General features: G+C 40.9%; 1 protein-coding gene across 1 annotated transcript in view; it reads left to right on the top strand.

Moving 5' to 3' along the window:
• The window catches only part of LOC139743662 (dickkopf-related protein 2-like), a 36,976-nt gene extending 18,444 nt beyond the window's left edge, over positions 1 to 18,532 (top strand). The window contains exons 2-3 of the mRNA XM_071654124.1: positions 16,390 to 16,657; positions 17,839 to 18,532. Of these exons, the coding sequence (XP_071510225.1) occupies positions 16,390 to 16,657; positions 17,839 to 18,398 (828 nt within the window). The 3' untranslated portion in view covers positions 18,399 to 18,532. The remainder of the gene's footprint in view (positions 1 to 16,389; positions 16,658 to 17,838) is intronic.
• The last annotated feature ends 225 nt before the right edge of the window (positions 18,533 to 18,757 follow it).

Here is an 18,757-nt window from a genome sequence, read left to right as displayed (position 1 = left end):
TGACTCAGGTCGGGGTTTGTAAGAGACAAAAGCAGGGCGAAAGTTTCAGATCTAGAATAGACGACTTTGTTAGGTAAATAATGGCGGCTTGCGTGTCGCTGCTCCAGTGCACTGCGCACCAGTTTGTTTACATCGGCGCCCACAAAGCATTCGGTCACACTTCACGTTGTGGTGACATTTTAACAGGATGGCACGTTATCATACGGTGAGCTTACAATAGAGAGGATGTATTAATGTGGACGGCTCTACTGATATTGAGCAAGGTTTGAAAGTGCATTTTTAAAAGAAACATACTTGTTGACAACTCACTAGAAGCCGCCAAGTTCGAAAAGAAAACAAAAGAAAAACAAAACGCTTTAAATGACGTGACATTAAGCATTCTGTTGTTTTTGTTCAGTTCCCTTTCGTGTACTTTTTTCTAGTGCATTGCAATACGTAACTTGTGCCCTTTCCCGCGTTAAGTTACAAATGAAGTCATTTGAAAATCGTTGATGAACAATGTCAACTGTGCATATTGCAGGACGTCACTTGTCTTCATCAGTCACACCGAGCAGGGGTCCATTTTAGCCTCAATTTAGTCTATTCCAAATTCTTTCGCATCTCATGCATAGCTTTTGTTCTGACATCAAACGCCACGCCCGACAATGGAGGCTGAATTTCAACAGTCTTCACTCCAGGGCTTCACAATGATGATAATCTTCCATCCTTTTCATCTCTCCGGCCGGGGCGCCGGTTGAGACTTTCATGGAGGATTCCTTACCCAGCAATTAGCGCCGGTTTGTTCCTCGTGTTTCATTCGATTCCCAGGCTTGGCACAATGGACCAGGTCCTTGAGTCTCATTGATCCACGCGTAAGACCGGGAACGCGCAACACGTTCATTACCATAGCCTGTTGTTCGCCTAAACGGCTTATCATTTGCCCCACACATAGTTACAGCGCAAGGAGGGGGGTGACTTTTATGTGCGATTTGGAAGATCTATTAAATGGTTCCAAAGGACTACTTCATGGCGGATTACAAGGATGTCGGTGCGTTTATCCCACCATAAAAGTCGTTTGAAGTAGGGGTATAAACACAACGACAAAAGTCAACGCCTACAGCGATCAATAGGAACGATTATCAAGTGCCGCCAGAAGCATTATTTTTGAACTTAGAAGAACGATCCTCGGCACCACATGGAGGAAAATATTGTTCATCCAGACACACGAAAAAGTACTTCAGAAAGATTGTGTTTGTTTATATATATTTATATGTGTGTGTGTGTGTGTGTGTGTGTTTGCGTGTGTGTGCTGTCTTCTATGCATTAACCTTGACTCTATAAATTAGAAGTGAATGCATTACCAGTTTCAATCTATAGAAGGATTTTTTTTCCACACATTTAGCTTGTGATGAAAAAAGTAACCTTTAGCGACAGGTCAGTGAAGGTATAAAAAATCATACAGAGAGTTCTTAGACTCTACAAGTAGAATTTCTCAGATATTTTGAGAATATACCTAAAATGTGGAATTCTCCTCGACGAATGCTGAACAGCGCGGCTGTTTTGAACGGACCGTATAGAACACATGTGGCTCAACACAACGATATTCAAAGATCATGCTCTTGTTGAGTTTCATCATTCGATTATACTTCAATTAATGCTGATATCGCTCTTTTTTCGAGAAATTCCTCCTTGTATTTTACTTTTTTAATGCAGTCATTTGAATTGAAATTCAGGACTGATAATTACGATCCTTTTGAAATCCTATCGATTTTTTTTCCCAAATATCATGCTCTGCCCAAAGCAGAATAGGCAGCAGTCTTTAGCAGGCAACCTCAGAAACTGCCCATAAACTGGGGGTATAGCTATATACTTTCGAATGGCGAGCTACAGTAACGACTTTAGAACGGCGAGAAGTTGGCACTAGGGGACTTTGGCAGATAGCCTGGAGACGTATGTTGCACGTCGCCGGGATATACTGTATAATGTAGCAGTGTAGTATTTAGCTCGCGGGGTTTATTACCAATGACAGCACGTAGCGTACACTTCGTGCTTGAGTGTATCATGTTCTTCGCTTCAGATCGGGAGGGATTTCAGCAGTCATCCCCGGGAAATCTCTCGCCAAAATCCAAGAGTAATCTAGGATCTCAAAGTGCACTCCCGATTCACCTGTCCATTTGCCTTTCCGAGGATTTGAGCAAAAATGTGTAGAACCTCAAAAAGTTCTTTGCTCAAAGTCTCTGCTATGATTCAGAATTTTCCAGTCCATCTCAATATTAAGTTACTACCATAATATTCGTCTGTTTCTTGCTCCGTAACATGATATACTATATACTCAGATAATGGTGATAAGAGAACAAAGTTATGTCACAGCAGAAATACATTTTTGCTCAATACAATGTGCATACAGGTCAGGCTATACTCTATCTTACCCGCTCTTACTAATTCACATGCCATCCCGTGCAGGACGAGTTATCTCTCATAAGAACCTGATCCACATTGGTCACAATGGCGCACTGAAATCAAATTGTACCTCAGTCTGCATGATACAACCATTACATTCTACATCCGGGCACACTGAACCTCTTTGTCTCTTCGCCCTCCCCGTTCACGTGTGAAAACACGTTAACAGAGTCATGTTTATGATCATTTTGTTTGATACTTGTATAAGAGGTCTTTAGAAGTGCCGCCAAATACAACTCTTAATACTGATTATCTGCGCCTTTGACGAGTTTTCTTCATTCATCCAGCTATCGGCTATGGCCATGTTTGACTCCAAATTCGAATCTCTATCTTGCACTGACAAATTACGTTTTACGCACCTTGTCATTCTTTGACTGATTTTGCTCGTGGAATGTTGTATCTGCATTGCATTGCACAGCAGAGTACCTATTTATACGTAAATATAGCTTTGGAGATCACATGAATGTTCCACACTGAGATTCATGTTTGAAGGTATATCTAACCTCAGAACATGAGAGCCATGCTCTTGCGATTCTAGCAAGTCAGACGTTGAGGGCGCAGACTTTAACGAAGTGGCAAATCGGTTTTTTTTAAACACGACCCATTTGTAGCAGGTTTTTAAAAAATATTCCCGGAACAGAACTTCGCAATATCATATGCATTCACTAACTCTCCGCGACATTCCCATCCCCCAGTAGACCTCCTTAAGTACACCTGCGCCCCTTTGCGGTAAACCAACATCCTGAGATTTTTTCTCGGCAAAGTGCATCTTTAACCTCGTTTACGCCATCCATCTGAGACCAGTGAACAAATCCGCCTGCATTACGAGAGGTGATGGGATCCCCCCATGGTGTGTTCCACCCCAGATGCGAGGAATCCTTCTGAAGACGGCAGCGGGCTTGGTCCACTTTCATCATCTCCTGCCGACACGCGGTGGAGCTTTTGTGGGAGCTGGAGTAATGCCCTTGGACTTGAACTAGTTTGACATCTTCGCGACGAGCATGCGGCCGTGATTGGGGAGAGAGGGGGATTCGCTTTTCCGACTTTTAGGAAAGTGGTTACGGCAGCAAGAGTTTGTTTTCGGTTGCCATTTTATTACCCCTTGTGATAGCCTTTTTATATGTGTTTTCATAAAATGGGGCCGCTGCACTTTTTCATCTGTGGAGCCGTTCTTTTTGATATGCGCCGTTAAATGGGTTGCGATTTGTATTTTCCTTCTCGATTTATGTGAGTGCTTAACCTATATAACTAAGTGATATACCTTCTGTAGTGTTCGGTAATACTGAACAGGGGAACTTTGGAGAGGAAAAAAAAAATCAAACTGATTGTCCCAGTTTCAACTGACTATTGCGTGCGATTTTGCGGTTTCAAGATTTGAGCAGACAGGTGAAATTGGACGGATTCGTGCAAGGGGAACGTGGTCCATGAAATTAATGACCGCAATATAATCAATGGCACAACAAGCGAATAAGATACAGTAGCCTTCGTTTTGTGAACTATATTCTGATATGACAGTATATATATCACAATGAGATCGGATTTTTTTTTTAATGAAGTAAGATGCATTATAGAGATCGACGGCAAGTCTTGGACTGTAATAAGGGCTTTTTAAATGTAGTATCAGGATGACGGAAAGATGTAATCGGCCTGAGATGCGAAATGTATAGGCCTCAGGGAGAGAGGTAATTAAACGGTGCCTGTTTATCGCTGAGTAAAATAGCGCAATTATAAAAGGGAAATTTTGGACCCGTTTTAGTGGGCTTTCTGTTTACGACGGTCTAATAAAAAAAAAATGATGTATATGTAAACAAAACCGTAAACAAAAGTACATTTAAGATCAAAATGATTAGAGAGATATGTGAAGGGTGTTCGCAAGAATTTTGATTGAATGTTTGTTTTGACAACGTCACATGCAAGTCCCCTGCCAATGGTCGAATACAATGCTGTGCAAATATAGACATCTAGCTCTGCCATGGACCCGGCCCCATTTCATTAAAAAAAAGATCATGTGATAGCATCTTTTGCTGGAATGGCAATTGTCATGGTAACGACAAGAATCCAGGTTCCTGATTGGCTGTTTCAATGGGAATTTGCCATTCCAACAAGATTTGCTATCCTAACGCCTTTGTCAGTGATGACGAATAATTAACAGCCAACTGCTGGCTTTTAGCTTAAGTATTACCAATAAGTATTCGATGTCACGTTTTGTATTTCTCTAGCTCAGTAGGATTTATACAATCTATCTCGGAGTATGTTTATATGACAGTAAATACATGAATCATTCCCAGTGCCCGTATAAAAATGTAGTTCGGAAACCCATGTCTGCCCCGATTGAGATCTTATTACGAAAGTGCATAATGTTGTTTTCGCACTCCCTTTAATTCAGTGGATGATTGGGAATGACTATGACAACATGAATGTCCTATAATTAGTGGGATATGTAAATCCAGTTAGAGGAAATTAGTGTTATATGTCATCAAGCAAAGGAAAGAAGAAAAATGTCACCACACGGAGCCTTTTGTACACTGGCCTGACTGCGTCTATGTAGCCTAACAACAATTTCCCTCATGAATAGAGCGGTGACTGTATATTTGGAACATACGTCAAGTCATCGTGGGGAGCCGCTTTCCGCGGGAAAATCTTTATCCAGTACATTACTACATTCATAGACGTGGAGTGTTCGCAGGCCGTTTTTATAATCTCTTCGTTCGGTGACGACTAGATTTTCGAGATGGCGAAATAAATGAAACAAATGAAATTCACTGTGCCACCCCACGTTTTGCGTCCTAGATAACTCGCGTAGCACCACGTTTCCAGCCTCTTGGAATTCGTGTCATGGGCTGTTTGCGTGTTTTGGCTCGTCAGTTTTTGTATGGGTACAAGACACAGATATCCTATCATGAAAAGGATCTGTACAAGGTACATCGTTCCTTTCAAAGAAGAGTTTCTTATCTGGGTAGATTGCATGGTTTTTATGAAGTTCCGTCCATGCAGTGTATCAAGCAACAGCTTTTTATCAAAGACCTTTATGTGATTTCTGCATGAAACTGATTCCTGTCGAAACTCTGTCAAAACTCTTGCAATGATTACATTTCTCTAATAATCTCATCCATTCAGGTCAATTCTATCTATTCGTGACTGAAGGCATCGATGCTAGTGTTTCCACATATCTGCCAGGTCGAAAATACTGTCATATCCATGCTCGGTCGACGATCCCAGTATAGTATCTTGTTCTGGTGTGTTCCATGAGCGTCACTGTGATGTCGAATGGCAAAACAAAGAAAGAAAGAAAGAGTCAATATTGCATATCCATATATAGAAGAATAACTCATGCTATAGAATCGATTGACTTGAACATCGGACTCTCTGACATCACCACGTAACATTGACATGATTATGATAGCAAAAAGTTTTCGAACACTTTTTTTGTGTGTATAGACGACTCGAAGACGATGACCTGAACGCCATATTGGATTGAGAAGAAACCTGACGAAACTTTTTTAGCTCTGACTGCATAATTCATTTGAAGTTTGACAGTAGATGTGCTCTTAGTCTTTGTATTTCAGTGACAAACGTGGTATGACGTAGAGTGTATGAAGACCGCGCCTGCTGTGATTATACAAGTCAATGGCTCTGGAGTCAAAAGAGCGTACATTGATAATCAGCGTTCGAGTATGACAAGTATTTGACCATTACGTAACGTCGTATCACGTCAAAAACACTCCTGCGTGAACACTATGATGTGCCACATATATTATTAATACCTAGTATTATTATATATTTTCTGGCACAGCGATGCATAGGGTAGGTTCCTATATGATTTCTAAGTCAGTCTGGCGTTAAAATTTCCATAGAGCATTCGTAAGAAAAACACAATAAAGAACTTAAATCTGGTCGAATGCGTAACCAATCGGAGAGCAGCAGATATAAAGTTAGCAAGTTAGATGATTTTGCAAAATTCTGCAACCAAAGAAATAATCATACTCGAACAGCAAACGACTCTATTGAAAGATGATTTTTCACTCTACATTATGAAATACTAACAATGAAAAGTAACAAAAAAAAAACAACTTATAATGAAAAAATAGAACTCTAAACCTCAGAAATGGCTTCTAATGAAACACTTGCTTTATATGGAGACATTAAAAGGTGAATTACAAATTTTCCTTTGTGCCAAATTCTCGCACCAAGGTCATAAGCATCATGATTATGCATGTCTGCTACCATCATCAATAACATGACTACGATACTAAGCCAAGGTGAACCAAACTAAACCAATTCCTTTCAGGTTTAACCGCTTCCATATCTTTTTTTTTTTGCCTTCACTTGCATTTAGGGTCATGCGCAGACGCGACAGACCGACAGCAGGAAAATCAGTAACAAACATGAGTACACAACCTCCATCATTACGAACATAATACGTCATTATCATAAACAGCGCCACACGAACTCCTCTTGTCCTCCAGTCATATGCAATGACGGAACACGTATATTGTTGATGCCCTTGACAGATAATTGAAAGAAATCGACAAAATTTCATCGCACTGTCATTGCTGTTATTATTATTATCGCCATCACCATCATCATCATCATCATAGCGGAACCGTATTATGATGTGATACATTTTACCTGTATTTTCAAGTGTTTTTAACAGAGTTGGTTTCCGTGAACCTTGAGAGGTACAGGCAATTAGTCGAGACCACAGAGGACACCAAGGCACCAGTTCCGGCTCACGTTTTCTCACGCCTCTGATGCCGTTTAACCACCCCACTATATACTCCTTGAAATTGTCGAGCTCCTCAAAAAAAAAAGTGTGTTGAACTTTAACATGGAGCAACATCTCATTTTGTATTACTGTTCCTCGAAAATTATAAAAGGAGTATAATAGAATGCAGCTGCGCCGATGATGTTATTATAGCAGGTCTACATTTGCATGTGATATTTCAAGGAAGTGCAGTTCATGATGGACGCATCAAATCAAAAATTTCAGTGAAGTGTCATAGAATATGTCTCTATGATTCCTTCATTCCTTTCTCTACGTATCCATACTTTGTTGATGACGGCATCGTCATCGTCATTGCTTTGTTTTGTTCGTTTTTCAAAGAAAATTTTCCTCTGCCCGTTTGTGTAGACGCTCTACTTCTCTCTAGAATACATGCATGTGGGACCCAAGGTGCATTGGCCTAGCATGCTATAATTGCTCCATGATATCATCACAGGATAGTTTGTTCACAGCCATTACGCACATGCGGTAGCCACATTTCTATGAATCATGAGCAAGTTCTATCAATAAAAAAAAACAAACGTGCGTTCCTCTCTGAAGGATGACACTTGAAGAAGTGAAACACGAAGCAGTTTTCCCCCCCTACACACACACCCGCAACGCAGCTCACGTCATGATCTTACCCCGATATGAATGACTCCAACTACGGTTACAACAATCGAACCGGACTCGGGGGATACAGACGGATCCTCCCTAGGCGCATCACCCGGTGGAAGTCAATCTAATGCGAGTGTCGCGGCTGGGATGGCGAAACTTAATGAGGACCAGTAGTCCGTTACAATTCAAACTGTGTTCAAGGGATTGATCGGAAGATGAAGTAAATGGACTGTCTCAAATGTTGATGTTCTGCAGATGTAATTATGATTCAGTTGCAGTCAGATATTGTCAGTCACTTCATGATCTCGCTTTGCCACCAGACGTCTGTGTGTGTGTGTGTGTGTGCGTGTTTGTGTTTGGGGGAGTTGAGCACTTTGTCACATCGAGTACTTTTTTTTTTCGCACTAAGTTTCTAATCCTCAGTTAGCAAATGTCATATTACCCATCAAAACTAGAACTGACAGTTACGGCGAATTTGTACAATGACACAAACTAAAAATAGAGTCCCTCCTCTCCCCCCCCCCAAAAAAAAAAGAATAAATAGATATAAAGAAGAAAAAGACAAAAAAAAAGGCAGCAGATATGCCTTGAAGAACAGTGACAATAAGAGGCCTACCCGATCAATAAGAAGTGATTCTTTACATCAGATTTCTGTTAATTTGATAGCCTCATGATCTAAACATCAACAAAGGTTGATTAGAAATCGTCAGTCATGGCACTGTGTAGAGATCTGTGTCTTATCGTCCATCCACACGAGCTAGACTCTGCTTGAATAAGCACAGACAGATGAAAAGAGACAAGAACCGATAACCTGCAATCACGTTATATGCAATAAATAGGCCTATATATGTATATAGGTATAAATAGAAAATCTAGACTATCCAGTCAGGAAAGCCATGAACGCTTCGATTAGAGTTGTCTGGCTTTGATTCGTACACGACACATCGTAGCAAGACGTAGAATGCTTAATTCATTGCGAAGTATTCTGTGTCGTTGTTGAGCGGAAGGAAATATTTGTGAATTTGAATTCAGATTCTCTCCAGGGTGGAGACACGACAGGTGTAATCAAATTATTGTTAATCCTTTTTTTTGTGTAAAGTACACCTTTAATTCCGTAAAAAGAATCTCGTGTTCGTGTGTACTCATTTCAAGCAAGGGTGACAACTGAGGGAAGAGCTGGACTTCAATCTGTACGGACCAACTGTTGAGCAAATCATCATTAGAAACACATCCGAACCAGCTTGGCTGTGAATTTGATTCTCATTAGTGGTAATTACCTATTTTTGTTATGAGTGCGTAACCTTTCCTGATATTGCTTTGCATATTGAATTATGGTTGTTTGTTGCCGGACCATACTGCCCTGTACGCCACCAGGTTTTTCGATCAGGGCATATTCCACAGCCAAAACTTTATAATCGACATATCAGCTGCGCGTCATTTCTAAAACGCGTTCGGCGTGTTGAGTGCAACATGGGATTAACCCCCTCGGACCCAAGAATTCTCTGATATTGTGCATCCACGAGTTGCCGATGGTAATAAAAGAGTTGACAGCTATTTCGAAGTGTTTTGTGTGCGTCCTACTCGTCCTTGTCGGCGTCTGTCACTGCTGCAACATGTTTAGAGGAGTTTTTAATGTAGATAAATGCAGTACTTTATGGCAGTCGTAAGATAAGTCTGACAAAAATATCATGTTAAGAAAAAAAAAACTGCATAGGATGTCGGTAATCGTGATACTGAATTATCAATTCTGATCGGGCCTTCAGGACTAAGAATTTGACAGATGTTTAAAGAATGATACTAAGAATGGAGCAATAATGCGGCGTTCTTCAGGTTCTTGGATCCATCTTTTGGTTGAGGTTGGCCTTCAGGTTTCCAACATTTTTGTGTGGGTAATGAGAAACTTCTTAGAAACTATGAAAGAGCATACAATTCTATGAGGAAATTGCCCTCTGATGAAAATTTATTTGATGGAAATTGTTTTTGAAATGGCTGAGATATCCAAAAACAAAGACAAAAAAAAAAACCCAAGGCAAACACTTTGTTTTACTTAGTTTTGGATATTGATAACCGATTTTCATTAAATAAACATTTAATTCCCCTTAGAATTGTATGCTTTTACACATTTCATAAGTGGTTTCTAATTATCCGGCAAAAAGTTAAAATCTGAATCCCACCTCAACCAAAACTATACCATCCCTTTAAGGGTACGAGCTTTTCATCCTGCAGCTTTCGATTTCTCGGAATAAAACATGCTTTAAGTCTTCACAATATACATTGGCTGTGCCGTTTCCATTACTGAGACGCCGAATGTGAAATTAACTTTTAGTACGAAATTCACCGCAATAGATAGAGATAAGTCATCGCACATGGCATTAAATCAGTCCTCACTATTTATGGTAGCACTCTTATTATGTCAATTTTGAAATTTTGTTGTTTTTACATCCGAGGAAGAGCCACCTCAAAGTGTAGATGTAGGTTGCACAAACATGTGTCATGTACTATCTCCATCAAAACGATTACAGGGGATATCTATTTTATAAATCCTAAATGAGACGTTTCCACTAGTCTAAACTTACGGCAATCGTTTGCCCAGTGATTGGTGACGGCAAGCACATGAGAGACAAGTCCGTACTCAAACGCGAAGGAGACACAGAGCTTTTAACGCAGACGGAAAGGGGGGACTTTAAGTGTGAACCTCGCACTTTCACATGGGAAGGCTTCGATGACGATCCTAATTGAAACCATTAAAATTTGTCACCTACATCTGCGAACTACTGTGTGTGACGTATACACGTGTGTTGAATATGAACTTTACGTGTTGAAAAACCAGATTTGTAGAGAAGGAAATCTTTTTAACAAACCAAAGGAAATCACAAATACAATCTTCTGAGGGAAAATACTTGGTATTAAACAATGACATGTTACGGTGCGTCATGTCTTGGATGTAGAAGAAGAGAGAATGTTTGTTGTTGGAGTTGCATGGTGAAGTAAATAGGCTTACACATTTAATATGTCCTTAGTGTTCTCTCCCGATTGTTTCTCTATCTAGAATATAAACGTGTATACGTGTGCACAGTTATGCATATGTATACGTGCATACAATCATACATCATGTACATATACATATCAAAACTCAAGAGCAGCTTGGATAATCGGAGTGGTTTACCGGGCTAATTGCCGAGAAATTGCCCGCCACGTCTGCTAATAGTTCCCCCAGGATTGGTCCCAGCAGGGTAGCCATTTAGCCAGCCATTATCTCGGCAAATTGTCCCTCCGCCGACTCGACGTCCGCCAACACGATGTCGACGCTCAGGGACCGCGTCCAAATCGATTTAAAGCTTGTCAGTTTGTGGAGCGATATCAAATTAACTTGACACGTGGACTCCGGGCGATTTCCCCGTCCATTTAGTGATGCAAGTTGTGTGTTGTCTGCAGATTACAGTGCTTGAGAGCTTAAACCTTGGCGGTTGAGCTGAATTCCGAAATGTTACTTGAACTTGTCGTGGTTTTGAAAAGGCACGGTACAATAAGTAAGATTGTCTGTAGTCAAAATGTAGCGATATTGTTCATCTAAATGACTACTTTATGGCAAACGATTTTAAGAAAACATTACTCCAACACTAAATGTTGTTGCAAGGTATGCTGCAAAGACGCGTCTTTTAGTCAGTGTGTTCACCACCGTCCCTGCATCTAGCTCATTATACTTAAGCCTTTTTACCTTTGTGATTTATGAGGCTAAAATGCTGCAAATTATTTGGCACTCACTGCCTTTTCAGTATTAACGACTTGTTTATTTGAAAATGCAAACATGCGTAAATTCTTTCCCTATTATTGACAGTACAAATAATAAGTCAGTTATCGTCGTACATAAGGTAATATCCTGTATTACTCTTGTATTGTCATGAAGAAGCAGGGGTATAACTTTAAATAAGCTAAAGAACCCACACTGTTTCCGTGCATAAGTGCGGTTGAAATCCCGACCGCATGCGAAGCCAAGACACATGTACTCCACCTCCACCCCATTCCCAAGACAGATTTGTGCTCAGAAGCCCATTACGGGGGTATTGTGGTGGCAATAATAATGATAATAATGACTTCATTCAGAAAAAGAGACGTGATTCTGTGTACAACACCCACAAGCCGATTCCCAAGACAGCCATGTCGCTGGTTTTCTAACTACTTTCGATCTTTGATAGTAATGACTTCAAAGTGTGCTGATTCCCCCAAAGGTAGAGAAAATTGTCCAACAAAAGGGCGACAGATTTGATACAACAGAGGTAATGGACATCGACCGAAAACTCCATCTGCAGAAAGGAGGTGGGGGCGGGTGGAATCAGGAGGAATCTTACCCCTCCCTGCTTCCAGAAACACTCTTCTGCTCATCCCGGCCCCGGTGAGAATTCGCCGACGATTATGGAAAGTGCGATATATCCCTCGGCCAAAGAATAACTACGAGGAAACCGATCAAATAAGCCGTATTTGCAATCTCTTTCAGCAAAACAATGACAATGAACACAGATAGTTTAGACGAGATTTACCGAAAAGGCTTACGTAGATCCGAATGTAAATAGAGGTCCGCATCATGAAGTTGATGGTAAACCGGTATAAGTGAGGACAAGGGAAAGCTTGTCCTCTTCTTGAGAAGGATTTGGTTTCTCGGTTTGTGTTATTCCTACGACATCCCTTATATCCTTATCATTATTTATCCCAACTCCCCTTAAGATATTGAATATGTAATTTCGTCGGGGTTGGGGTGGGGGTTGTTAGAGAGTATGACCCGTGACCTGAGAACTGCGGGAGTGTTGGTACAGCGGCATGCATTCAATGCAGTGTCGGGGGCATTCATACAAAGTTCCTCCGAGTTAACGGTGTGAACTAGTAGTGACGAAGAATGATGTGACTTTTTGTTGTAATGATGATGAAGTAGGACGAACGTTAAGTGTCTTTCGTAATGACGCAAATTTGATAACATGACTGCCATTTTCATTATGTATCATTTTTTCCCATTTATTAAAAATGTTGTCAAAACAAATATACATTAACATAAAATAAAATAAAAACAAACCTTGGGCCTTGATTACACTCAAAGATGTTACAATTAAATGAATTGCAAGGAATGTGTTTGCTGAAATTTATTCGTAGTGCAAAATGTCAAACTTACTTCAAATTATTGTCCATATATAGCTTATGACAACTGAATGATGCTTTTAGCATATACAACGAAAGAGGACATTCAGAGGGCATTTGTAACGCGATTCGTTTCGATATCAGTGTAAATGTATGATGCATGGGACCTCCAAGAAATTGATAGTGCTCGTAAAGAATCTGCAAAGATCTTGACGAAGAATTAGTCTAAAGATGAAAGTGATGATAATCATTTCATATATGAAGTGTGTAAATGGGATGATGATCATCATGACTTTTCCCAAAATGGGATCAAACATGTAGTTGACAATATTGAGGTGTGTTCTCTCATTGCACTTCCTAAAAATCGTTTGTTGTCATTGCAAATACCAAGGGGCAAAATATACACATTCTCTTCCTGTTTACATTGCATTGGTGGAGCTGAATCGTGTTTGCATCCATGCAACCGCCTTCGCCATTACCATGGAAACGGAGGGAGGGACTTACTGCCTGACTTTTTTCTTTCTTTTTATTTTTTTATTCGCAATTCGAAAAGTTGGCGTTCAGGGATATTTCATAAAAGAGAAAACGCAATGAGGGGAGATAAATTTGGGTAACGAAGTTCGGGCCATTTACAGTGTAGTTGAGGCTGTTTATTGGTATTCTACGTGAATTATTGAGGAAAACATGAATTTGAGTTTAAGGGCCTGCGTAAAGCTTGTCGTTTTTCCAAAGTGCGTAATTTTGTTTGACTCTTCTAATGACACATTAGTATATAGGTGCTATTCTACGGTCAGCTGGGATGCACAAGTTTTTGTATTGTTTGTTTCTTTGTTTGTTGAAAAGTCATAACCCCCATAATCATTCCTTCTCCACGATAAGACTTGGATATGTGCGTCATGAAAACTGAGAACAAAATCTCTTTAATCGAACGGTGCCGTCACGATAGTGAGTGACAAACGCCTTATACCAATTATGTTTTCGTCTTCTGACTTTTCAAAGTTATGTTTTTTTCTCGCTTTGTGTCAGTCGACTTTAAAATACATTTTCTTGCCCTCTTTAATATAGCTGTGTATTCTCTACGATGTAATCAGTCCTTCCTCTCCCTTTCCTTTAACAGAGTCTGCAAATCATTTTTAACGTTTCCTTTCAATGAGGTTCATGTACATTACGACTTTCTTATAATACCGTCACGTTGTTCAACTTCCCCTTGCATTTTTCTCTCTGGATAAAAATAAAGTGGGGTGCGTGGTTCCGCCCACCGTGTACCCAAACCCCCATAAACACAAGATGCGATCTAAGTCGGCTCACATCAAACAGGGTTCACGGACCTTACGCGAGTGAAGCGCGCCGCCAAAAGAGTAAAAGTTGTCCCGCATTGACCTCTCGCATCACTTTCCCCTCCTCATTCTCGTGCTCCAATTTCAACCACCCTTGACGCCCTTCTCCCCCAATTATCACCACCAATCTCCTCATCCCTTTGACCTCCGGGTGCTCAATTGACAGTCATTATCTTTCACCTTGGTTCCTACCATTAACCCGGTCACGTGGAGCTTTTTGACGAAACGCCGTTTTCTTGTCGTTGCTTAAAGATTGATTTCGTCGTGAGAAATATTGCCGTGATCAATCTTTCCAAACAGTAGCGTCGTCCTCGCTATATTTCTTCCAAAGATTGGTGTATATTTATGATGATTATGGTGATGATGATGAGCATCATTTGTCATGTCACCTCTTGAAAAGATGAAACGATCTAAAACCAAACGTTGGACCATATCTATGTATCTCCGCGAGAGAACAGAAGGAACCGTGTGTATACAACGAAAGCATATCACGCCGAGATCGGCCGTGTTCTGAAGTCATTTTTATTTCATTCAGAAGTCGTCACCACTGCATGCGTCTGATTTAGCACCTTTCTATTGAAGCCGTACATTAAGCAAGCGATTGAATTGACGCTGACCCTACTATTTGTGTGGAGGATTAAGGTTATTATACCTCCTGCATATTTGGCTTACATTGATATAAACACATCGCGATCTTGACCCTGGTTCGTGTTTGTGTGCTTTTGAGTTATCGTGGTAGTCTGATAGTGTCTAGTCAGGACGGCAATCGTATTCTTGCCGTGTGCTCCTTTAATGGCGGGTTATTCCTCTACTATTATGTTTGAAAGTCGATCCTTCTTCGCCGATTCCCGCCACACAGTCGGTAGTCTGATCCGTGTGTGTGGTTTGTTTACTTCCGACCTATCACAGATGTAAACAAGACATCCAAACATATCGTTAGTTGTTTATGAATGAACTTTGACGGAACACAAATTTTGGTCTCGCCCACTGAAAAGGAGGAAGTCACTGATCGTGTCAAGCGATTTTTCTGTCTTTGCCATCTTTATGGATGAGAATGCGGCTCCTGACTTCCACTGAAATAAAGAAAAACATATTCCGATTAGATATCACTTTTTATCGTCATTTCATATACGCAGTGAAAGTGATCAGAATTTCTTAATCAAGTAAACGTGCTTCTCATCAGACGATGCTGACTTGAATTATTGCCAGTACCATCCCTTTATACGATGATTCATACCTTGCTTCGTGAAATGAAAGGATATAGACCAAAGTCGTTCTGGAAGCAGATTGGAGTAGGCTGAACCATATACAGCGGAAAGAGCTAAAGCAGTTAACCTGAAAGTTATTTTAGTCGTTGGTAGCTGAAAACTGTTTTAATAAATGGAAGAATTAGGAACGATTGCTGAGAGTGAAATGAGATATTTTCTTTGTGTTTTTGTTTATTGCAAAGAAATCAAAGCTAAGCTGTTGCTCGGCGTCTTGCCAGTTCTTAGTAAAAAACCATTGTGATTTAAACACAAATGTCTTCGCATTCAAGTCTTCCTTCCAAGCACCGGGTTACGGTGTCGATGCGCCTCGGAATACAAGTCTTCTTGGCCTGCTCCTATGGGATGCGCGTAGATTTACGGTCTTCCTTCGCAAGTCAGGATACGGCCTATAAATCGAGCATTTTATGTGCTTGTTTTATGGACAAGAGACGATCCAAACACACATTTCGCCTCCTTTTTGTCTTTTGATTTAAGTTCAAGATTGTAGTAAAATATGACAGCAAGAGGAATTATGGCTTCCGGATACTTAACCCGTCGTCTAAAAATTATTATAACTTGGAGGGGTGGGGAGGGGAGGGGAATGAACTACAGATATCAATTACGACTGAGCAGTAGGTCAACGCATCTTAGCACACGTTACATCTTTGTCAATCTATCGTATTACACACCGATAGATCATAATAGAAGTGATATTTTTATCGCAGACGTGAAATGTAATATGAGCAAACGTATCGGAGTACAGGAACGTTGAGAAAAGACGAACTGTTTTCTAACTAAGAAAAAAAAAAACAATTTGCAAGTAATTATTGTCATATTTTTTTTTTTTACTTGCTCCTAGGTCTTGTGCGAAACAGACAACGAGTGTCCCAACAAGTTTTACTGCCATGGCGGCGAGGGACACAAGTCATGTCTTCAGTGCAGAAAGTCGCACCGTCGTTGTCACAGAGACCAGATGTGTTGCCGTGGCAACACTTGTGAGGACGGCCGATGCATCCCTCATCAGTTTCGGTTTGACGAAGAGTACAACAGAGCTGTGCAGAACTTTGAGTCGGTGGATGAGGAGGAAGAGAGCATCAGTCAAAACACCAAGGACAATTTCAGAAAGCGTGAGTAGTGTTGTAGCGTTGAAGGGATTGTGTAGTATTGGTGGAGATGAGGATCGAGCTTTGAACTTTTTGCGAGATACTAAGAAACGACCTATGAAATGTTACAAATCATACCATTCTAAGAGGAGTTTAAAGTGTATTTGATGAAAATCGGTTTTGAAATGGCGGCGGTATCCAAAAACAAAGTAAAACAAAGCGATCCTAATGAAAGATGGGTCCCACCTTTTGTTGGGATCACTTTGTTTTGGATATCTCTGCCATTTCACAACCAATTTTTCTCAAGTAAACATTGAATTGCTCTTTTGAATTACATGCGCTTTCATATATCATAAGCGGTTTCTCATTATCTCGTTGAAAAAGTTAGAAAACTTAAGCTTTACCATCTCTTTAATGAGATAAGATATGCGTTGCCGTCAGCTTGTTTCCTCTAATACTTTATTTCATTTCATTTCATCTCATCTCATTTCATATTTCTGAAATGAAGGTACATTAAAGGAGCAAAGACAACTTAACGGCATACACTTGCCGAGCACAAATACAAATGCCAAATTTGTCAGTGACACGATGACACAATACGCGATACAAAGATTTATGATTGAGTTTCATGCAGCAATGTACTCAAAACTCAAAATGCCTTGAGCGTTAATCATATTTTGCAAGGACTAAAAAGAAAACACACGCTAAGATTTGATTCATCAAGATTCATTCAACTTCGCTGTAAGTTTTGAATCCCTACCCCCCCCCCCCGAAAAAAAGAACAAAATGTTAAAAAGATAAACACATAAGAGGGCTTGTGGGAAGCCTGTGACATAATATGGGCGAGACGATGAATGATAAAAGATCAGCAAAACATGACATACGACAAGAATATTGTGGCTGTTCCAATGCCAATAAATCACTTAATATGATACGTCGACTTCTCTTGAAAAAAAAAAACAAAGCAAAAAACGCACACACCAAGAATAAAAGTTGTTTGTTTTACCCCCATATGCAATCACTATTGATTCAGTATTTAGGCAACTACATGTTCGAGCCAAAAATTCGATTTTAATGGCTTTTTACCGGTCTTTGAATATCATCAAACTTACTGTCAGATATAACAAAGTCAAGGACTTGTATTGACACTTCAGACTACATTAACCAGATTTTTTTTTCCATCTCTGTTCTCCACCCGGATACAGGTCATCGTGGAGAGTCGTGCGGCTCTTCTGAGGAGTGCGACACCGGACTGTGCTGTGCCCAGCATCTCTGGTCCAGGATTTGTAAGCCGATGTTGGAGGAGGGAGACGTGTGCACCAAGAAGCGCGACAGGCTCACCGACATGTTTCAGCGCTGTGAATGCCAGGACGGCCTCTCCTGCAAACGAAGCCCCTCGACGGAACGACGCCTTCACGTCTGCCAGGCTGTCAAGAAACGCAAGGGCGCCACCAGCAAGGAGGTTGCAGACGTCGAGGACGTGACCGACGCCAGGGTCGTGGACGGGTCGGGACCCCGCGAGAGAATATTAATCGTCAACGCCGAAAAGACCCGGCCGATTCCGAGCAAGAACGGGGACTTTCTCGAGTATCTCTCGGCAGAATCTGGAGAGAAGATCCACGAACTCGTCATTCGGGGAGACAGGTGGCAAGGACCCTTAGGCAGACCTTCCACCAAATTGAAAGGAACGGCGTATAGGGACACTACGGAGATTTCGCGTACGCAACAAGCCGATTTCTATGCCAGCCAGTTAACTGTATTATGATCGCCCCGCAATCAATAGAAAGGCTGAACATTACGAGACAAACGCGCACGAGATGATGAGAAATATAACCGGACCATAATGAAGAATACAATCGTGGGATGATAGAGAACGGGCGCCAGTCCTTTGTCGGAGAGTCGGAAGAGTCAGACATCACTAATTGGAAAGGAAAACCATTTCAGTGTTGTGCTGCCTAATACCAACTCTTTGGGACAACGCCGCTCTGGCAATCTCTCCGGGCGACAGCGTCGCCGCGCCCCCGTGATATTTCATTCAAATGTGCCGCTTATCAAAGGAACGAGAACGTGGTATCTGGAAACTCGTTCATTCTAACTTTTGTTGAAATTGAACAGCAACAGGAA

Source organism: Diadema antillarum, unplaced genomic scaffold (genome assembly GCF_040938485.1).
Source record: "Diadema antillarum isolate AM-2024a unplaced genomic scaffold, OU_Dant_1.0 seq00001101_RagTag, whole genome shotgun sequence".
Lineage (NCBI taxonomy): Eukaryota > Metazoa > Echinodermata > Echinoidea > Diadematoida > Diadematidae > Diadema > Diadema antillarum.
The sequence above is the reverse complement of the archived record's forward strand: the minus strand, read 5'-3'. Positions and strand labels throughout refer to the sequence as shown.